The sequence below is a fragment of the Gekko japonicus genome, unplaced genomic scaffold (genome assembly GCF_001447785.1).
Source record: "Gekko japonicus isolate JY-2015 unplaced genomic scaffold, Gekko_japonicus_V1.1 scaffold5008, whole genome shotgun sequence".
NCBI lineage: Eukaryota > Metazoa > Chordata > Lepidosauria > Squamata > Gekkonidae > Gekko > Gekko japonicus.
Window position 1 is genome coordinate 53,880 of NW_015170420.1, and position 7,933 is coordinate 61,812.

Below are 7,933 nucleotides of genomic sequence, written 5' to 3' on the forward strand. Positions count from 1 at the left end.
ATTTGGCTGCTGCAGCATCAATGAGTTTGTTCTTCTGGAGCCTCCCCCCCGCACACCCCAGTCAGCCTCTCGCCCTCCGGCCCCGCCTCTCCGTGCCCCGGCAGAGCAGCATGGCTTGTGGGCACCCGCCTATGTGCATGCCTGGTGGAGGAGGAGGAGGCAGCCCCTAGTTCGCAGGCCCCCTTTTCCCCACCTAAAAGTGGCGCCCCAGCAGGGCAAGTGTGGTGGCGGCGGCAGCTGGGTCAGGCCAGGCGCTTCGTTGTGAGTGGAGAGCAGTCGGTTTGTGCAGGCTTCTAAAAAGTGCTTGTGCAGAAGGAACAAGTTCTTCGGGGGGGGGGGGGGATAGAAGGGCAATGTAAACAACATGGCTGAGAAACGTGTTCCAGAATGACCGATTCTCTCCTCGGTTTTCTCCCGCATCCCCAGGTAGCCAGGCAGGCGTAAAGGCTTTTCGTGTGTGCATTTGGAAGAGATCCTCCAGGTGAAAGCAAAGGGCGTTAAAGCCCTAATCCGTCGACTTAATACACCCCCACCCGCCAACTTGAAAATTGGTGTGCGCATGGGGGTGGGGCGCCAGAAGGGATCCTCGCCTAGGGTGCAAAATAAGCTGGGGCTGACCCTGTGAGAGACAAATGCACTTCTGACTCGTGACACTATTGTGGCAGCATGAAGGAATCCTAGAGGGCCTGGGAGGATGGAATAAAGCTGAAGAGCTCCTCAATGAGATCTTGCCTCTTAAGACCTGGGATTGCTAAGTAAATTCCACAACCCGCCTTTTAGAAACAGGTTATCTGCAAGGCCTATATTACTACTGGGCTGAGATGGTTGACCACTCATAGTATCTTTGGTAAGGATGCCTCTAAAGGATAGGAAGTCAGGAGAGTAAGCCAAACAGTCTGAGACTGTTGGTGTGGTGCATCGAAGAGTGAGATGCCAATCTACTTCTCTAGCAACAGCTCTGACCTAGACACCCTGGAATACAGAAGCAGCTGTGGTGCATTGCAGAGCACAGGCTGGGATCATAGTTGGAGAAGAAGAAGGGGGAAGGAGATGAGTCAAGAAGAGAAGCTGCCAGATGGGAGAGCACGTAAGGAAGAAGAGCTGGAATCTGAGGGGGAAGGATTGTGGCTCCTCATCAAAAACAGCCCCACACGCCTGGGGAATCCACAGACCTTCCACTAGTTAGTGCAATACTAACGGGTTACTTACTGCTGCAGGATTTGCGGCATCCATTGGCTGTTCTGCCTTTCCCATTGGAGCACCACCAACGGCTGTTGATCTGGAAAATCCCATAGTCGATGCTACCATCGCTGTTGGGTCGCCCCACAGCCCTGGAGTTGTACCTACTTTCATGATAAGCCATACATATCCCTGGAAGAAACAAAGCAGCGAATTCATGGAGAGAGTGTCACAGGGGGGAAATACGAGCCATTTGCATCAAACTCTCTGAACCTGTTGCCAATATTCTGAAATGGAAAAGGCTGTTTAATCTCTCGTTTAAAACTCCATGGAAACTATATGTTTAAAAAATAATAATAATAAAAGTTCAAAGCTAAGCACACATTTTGCTTCTATGATCTTGGGGATGCTGGGGATAGAACCTGGGACCTTCTGCGTGCCAAGCAGCTGTTCTACCACTGAGCCATGACCTCTCCCCTCAATAGTAAGATTTATTTATTTATTTATTTCATGACACTGCTTTCTCAGTGAGACTCAAGGCAGATAGCGTGTGTAGCCAACTTATGGGGACCCCAGCAAGGGGCTTTCAAGGCAAGTGACTGGTTTCCAGCATAGATCCGCCGTCACCCGGCCTCTTAACATCAAAGATTCAAGGAAAGTGGAAAAGAAACAGTGCGGAGAACCGAGATTAACGTGAAAGGTAACGAAGACGCAAAGCTTACCGTAATTAAGTTGATCTTCAAAGTGAACTAAGCGGTTAAGCGCAGATAAACTTTTCAAAGCTAATCGATTCATTCTGTATGAGAAAGGACTTTTTATTGTCTTAAAAATCGTCAAAAAGAGACTTTGTTTAACATTCCTGTGGTCAGCTAGAAAAGAAAGTGCGCACGGAGAGGAAGTTCCAACTGTGCGATTGTGTGTAAAATTCAAGGCTCGCCGTGTAGAGAGTGAGACAAGACGTGGTTAGAGTGCCTGTTGGAGGACTAAGAGAAACCGGAAGGAGATCGGCTTTAAAATTCCGCTACACGGAAGAGAAAAAATGAGTGAACAGGAAGTAAAACGCCGGAAGAGCTAAATTGATCTACTCTTGCCAGAAAACCATAGAGAACTTGCGCCCGACATTTTGAGGAGGACCAAATTTTAATTTTATAATTTAAGCCGTTTCGGCTAATTCGGACAAGTGAAAATTTGGTGATTTGTTTAACTGGCTTAAGACAAGTTGGGCAAAGTGAGAGGTGGACCTGAAAAGGCCACTTTGAAGATTTCATCACGGAACCGAGAACAAGGTTAAGAGCAACATCGATAACTAGTCCAGCTATGGCAACTGGGAAGGACAAGAAGGAGTGGCAAGCGGCAATGGAGGCGATGGAAAAGAGGATGACAGAGGCAATAAAAGCACTAGGAACACAATTAGACGAACAAATGGAAAAGCGCATGAAAGTACATCTGGAGCAGTTGGAAGAAGTACAAGAAAAGAATATTACTGCAATTAAGGAATTGGTAGCAGCAGAATTGGTGGATGTTAAAAAAGATATGGTTGAGGTTAAAAAAGAAATCCAAGGCTTGGCTACAAAGACAACAGATATGGATGAAGAGACAAAAAAACTGGAGAAAAAAATGGAACAAGAGAATAAAAGAGTGGAATCCTTAATGGAGTATAGAGTCAAACAGAATCAATTGAGATTAAGAGGAATAGCTCAAAAAGAAGACGAAGACATCAGAAAAACAGTGATTGAAGCATTGACATTAAATTTTCGAAGAAGATATAGGAGATTTGGATTCCCAATTTGACTTGATTTATAGAGTTCGATCAGCGTATGCGGAGAGAAAAAAGTTGCCAAGAGATGTAATTGTCCAGTTTGTCTCCTTGAAAATTAAAGAAGACATTTTTAAAAAGCAATTTACAGATTCTTTGGAAATCTATGGCAAGAAGATAATTATCTTGAGAGAACTTCCTAGAACCATCTTATTGGAAAGGAAAAAATACAAGAAATTGGCGGACAAACTGAGACAGACGCAAATTAGATTTAGATGGGAAATTCCATTTGGTCTGTCGTTCAACTACCATGCGTTGAAATACTCGATTACGTCAATAAATGATTTGCTTAGATTTAAAGCGGACAATATAGCAGATTTTGGAGATATATAAAAAGCACAATGGATTACAAATTTTTATCCTGGAACGTAAATGGACTAAATTCACCTAACAAGAGGACTTTAATTAGGCATTGGTTGGAAAAACAAAAATGTGACATTGTTTGTTTGCAGGAAACGCATATTAAAAAAGCGGATTATAAATATTTGATTAATAAGAAATTAGGAGAAGAATTTGTTTCATCTGCGGAGAAAAAGGTCAAAGGAACTGTGACATATGTTAACAAAAATTTGAGTCCAAAAGAAATTTTTAAAGACAAAGAAGGAAGATATGTTGGAGTTGAAATATTGTTGCATCAGAAAAAGACACTGATTGTTAATGTTTATGCACCGAACGGTGCAAAGGAAAACTTTTTTCAAGATCTGGGAAAAGAGTTTGACCAGTTGAGCTACGACGAAGTGGTGGTGGCAGGTGACTTTAATGGGACTATAGATAATAAATTAGATAGGCAATCTAAGAAAGGAGACGACAAAATCGGAAAATTACCGAAGACTTTTTTTAAATTGATAGAGCAGGAGAAATTGGAAGATGTATGGCGAAAGTGGAACCCAGGAGTTAAAGACTATACATTCTACTCAAATCAACATGAATCTTTTTCAAGAATTGACATGATCTGGATGTCTGGAGAATTGGCAACGAAAACCTCAAAGGTGGAAATTTTAGTAAAAGGTAATTCTGGTCATGTCATTGGTAGAAATACTTTGGGTGACCAAAGAGAAGAATAAGCAGATGCATTGGAGATTAAACGAAGACTTGTTGGATAAAAAGAAGATAATTGATATATTACGTAAAGAAACTGAAATTTTTTTTCAATTGAATATGGATAAAGACATGCCAATACAGACGGTATGGGATGCATATGAAGCGGTGATAAGAGGACTGCTTATATCATTAAATGCAAAAGACAAAAAGGAGAGGCATCAGCAACTTGTGGATATTAACAACAAAATTCAACAAAAGGAGACTGAATTAAAAAAGAGACCAGGGAAGAAATCAATAATAAGAGAGATAAAAATTCTACAAGAGCAATTAAATGCGATTGCAAATCGTGAAATGTATTGGAATTTGAAGAAGCTTCAGCAGAAATCGAATTTAAAGAAGCTTCAGCAGAAATCCTTTGAGGGAGCAAACAAACCTGGAAAATTTCTGGCTTGGCAGTTGAAAAATAGGAGAGAAAGAAGGACAATAAACAAAATTGTGGAAGAAGGTAAAGACTTGGTGGAAATACATGGGATCAAAAGAGCCTTTTTAAAGTACTATGCCAAATTATTCCAGAGGAAAAATATCGATCAGGCAAAAATAGTAAGATATTTGGAGAAAATGGAATTATTAAAAATTCAACAAAAAGATAAAGACTTTTTAAATGCGGAGATCCAAAAGGAAGAAATTTTAAAGGCAATAGACGATGCAAAGTTGGGGAAGGCTCCTGGACCAGATGGATTTACAGTGAAATTTTATAAAAAATTAAAAGACGAGCTGACCCCGAAATTTGTGTTGTTGATTAATAAAATAAGAAATTCAACAAAATTGCCGGAAACTTGGAAATTGGCAAATATATCTTTAATACCCAAAGAAGGTCAGGACTTAACTGACGTTAAAAATTATAGACCTATTTCACTCCTTAATAATGATTATAAATTGTATGCTAAGGTCTTGGCTGAAAGAGTAAAGAAATATTTAAAGGAAGTTATTGCAGAAGAACAAGCCGGTTTTTTGCCAAACAGGCAAATTAGAGACAATTTGAGAATGGTGATTGATGCCATAGAATATTATGATAAACATCCAGAGAAAGAAGTAGTATTATTTTTTGTAGACGCAGAAAAAGCTTTCGACAATCTAAATTGGGACTTTTTGCTACAGGTCATTGAAAAAATGGAAATAGGCCAGCCGTTTTTGAATTTAATTAAGGCAATTTATAGCGAACAAAAATCATCATTGAATGTAAATAAAGACATGACTGACTATTTTAATGTACAAAAAGGGACGAGACAGGGTTGTCTGCTATCCCCGCTTTTGTTTATATGGATCTTAGAAATTTTACTGAAGAAGGTAAGAGAGGAAAAAGAAATTAAGGGACTTGAATTAAAAGGTTTTTCTTATAAATACTGAGCATTTGCGGACGATGTGATGTTTGTTTTAGAAGATCCCTTTAAAACTTTGCCGAAATTAATGGATATAATCAAAGATTTCGGAGACTTGGCTGGCTTCTACATGAACAAGAAAAAGTCTAAAATGCTGTGTAAAAATATGACTAAACAAAGACAAAATGAATTAAAGGAAATGGTACAATGCGAAGTGGTAAATAAAGTTAAATATCTGGGAGTAGACTTGACAGCAAAAAACAGATTTGTTTAAGAACAATTACGAAAAGTTGTGGAAAAAGTTACAACAAGATCTTTAAAAATGGGACACTTTGAATTTGTCATTGCTGGGACGTATTTCAGCGGTTAAAATGAATATCTTGCCAAGATTGATGTTTTTATTTCAGACGATTCCAATTATTCGTGAAACCAAGGTGTTTGACGGTTGGCAAAGGGAAATATCAAAATTTATTTGGGCAGGGAGGAAGCCAAGAATTAAAATGAAGATAAAGTGTGATGCTAAAGAACGAGGAGGCTTCCAACTTCCCAATTTCAAGTTATACCATGAAGCGGTGTGCCTGACGTGGTTAGAACAATGGGTCAATCTTGAAAACAAAAAATTGCCGGCGTTAGAAGGACATGATTGCAGATTTGGTTGGCACGCCTATCTATGGTATGAAAAAGAAAAAATGGATAATTTTTTCAAACACCATGTGATTAGAAAAACCCTGATAGAAACTTGGAAAAGATATTAAAGGTTTTTCTATGAGGTTAGACCACTCTGGATTGTACCAGCAGAAGTAATTAATCCCTATTCTAGACTGAATGCTGCTGCCCGGAGTTGGGGAGGACGAGGCCTCTGGCTGAGGTCGCTCTTCCCACCAGGAGCCCGGCACCGGCTCCGCTCCTGCGGCCGGCCTGGCTAGTGGGCCGCTGCCGCCGCCACCCTGGGGTTCCAACCGCGGGTCTCCCCCCCCCCAAGTACATCGTAACGTTGGTCTCTTCAAGGCAGGCCGGCCTGCCGGCCGCCTCTCCCTCCCTCCCACGAGGCCTGGGGGGAGCAGAGGATGGGGGAGGGGGACCGTAAAACTCATGGGGGGCGGCCCCCAGGGCCCCACGCAGGCTACGGGCCTGCCCCAGGAAGGGGCTTTCAAGGCAAGTGAGAAGCAGAAAGTGCTTTGCCATTGCCTGCCTCTGCACAGCCTTCCTTGGTGGTCTCCCATCCAAGTATTGACCCTGCTTAGCTTTCAACTTATGGCAACCCCAGCAAGGGGCTTCCGAGGCAAGTGAGAAGCAGAGGTGGTTTGCCATTGCCTTCCTCTGCACAATCTTCCTTGGTGGTCTCCCATCCAAGTACCAACCTTGCTTAGCTTCCAATTTATGGTGATCCCAGCAAGGGGCTTTCAAGCAAGTGAGAAGCAGAAAGTGGTTTGCCACTGCCTTCCTTTGCAAAGTCTTCCCTGATGGTCACCCTTCCAAGTACCAACATTTATTAGCTTCCAAGATCCGATGAGATTGGGCTATACCTTGCTGCCTTCCCTCCCGAGGCAGATTATAGAATTTGTTTTGATGCAATCAGTACAATAAGGCAGCCATTGAACAGTGTCATGGGACCAGGATTACAGGATTAGAAAAGAATGCAAAAAATAACCCCAACTGCTGAAGGCGAGGTATACTGTCAGCAATAGTTTCAGGAGGGTAGTCTGGTTGGTCTGCAGTAGGAGAGCTAGATTTAAGCCCATTTAGTATTGTTATTTATTTGTTTGTCGCTTTCCACTCAAATGGGCTCAGGGCGGGTTACAAGGTCACACAATCTCAACAACAATAGTTAAATAATTAAAACAATAATTTAAAACAATGAGGTCCATCAGTGGCTATTAGCCACAAGGTATAGATAGGGGCTCTCAGTCTGGGACAAGTGATGCTCTGTATTCTTGGTGCTTGGGGGGGGGGGGGTCAACAGTGGGGGGGCTTCTAATGTCCTGGCCCCACTGCTGGACCTCCTGATGGCACCTGGTATTTCTGGCCACTGTGTGACACAGAGTGTTGGACTGGATGGGCCTTTGGCCTGATCCAACATTGGCATCTCTTATGTTCTTATGATAAAAACAGCAATCAAGCTTCGTGTTGCTATGCTCAGTGTAGGCTGATCATAAAGTTATTTCAGTAGGGGAGGCCAGAGATAGATTACGGATGCTTGCCGCCTCAACAGAAAGCCCGGCGGAACAGCTCCGTTTTACAGGCCCTGCGGAATTGTAACAAATCCTGCCGGACCCTGATCTCAAGTTGGAGCTTGTTCCACCAAGCTGGGGCCAGGACAGAAAAGGCCCTGGCCCTGGTTGAGGCTAGTCAGACATCCTTGGGGCTGGGGAAGACCTTTAAGTACCTTAAAGGCCAACCAGATTTCCAGGGTATACGTTTTGACTCTTGAAAGCTTGGTGGAGGTGGTGGAAAGTGCTGTTGTGTCACAGCTGTTACATACCCCATGGAGTTTGCGAGGCAAGAGATGTTCAGAGGT

General features: G+C 42.6%; 1 protein-coding gene across 1 annotated transcript in view; it reads right to left on the reverse strand.

Annotated features, from left to right (window-relative positions):
* LOC107116396 (lysozyme C, milk isozyme-like) overlaps nt 1-7,933 on the reverse strand; it is a gene marked incomplete at its 5' end in the record, with an annotated part of 16,336 nt that overhangs the window by 4,504 nt on the left and 3,899 nt on the right. Inside the window, one exon of the mRNA XM_015418296.1 lies at nt 1,210-1,371. Within this exon, the coding sequence (XP_015273782.1) occupies nt 1,210-1,371 (162 nt within the window). The remainder of the gene's footprint in view (nt 1-1,209; nt 1,372-7,933) is intronic.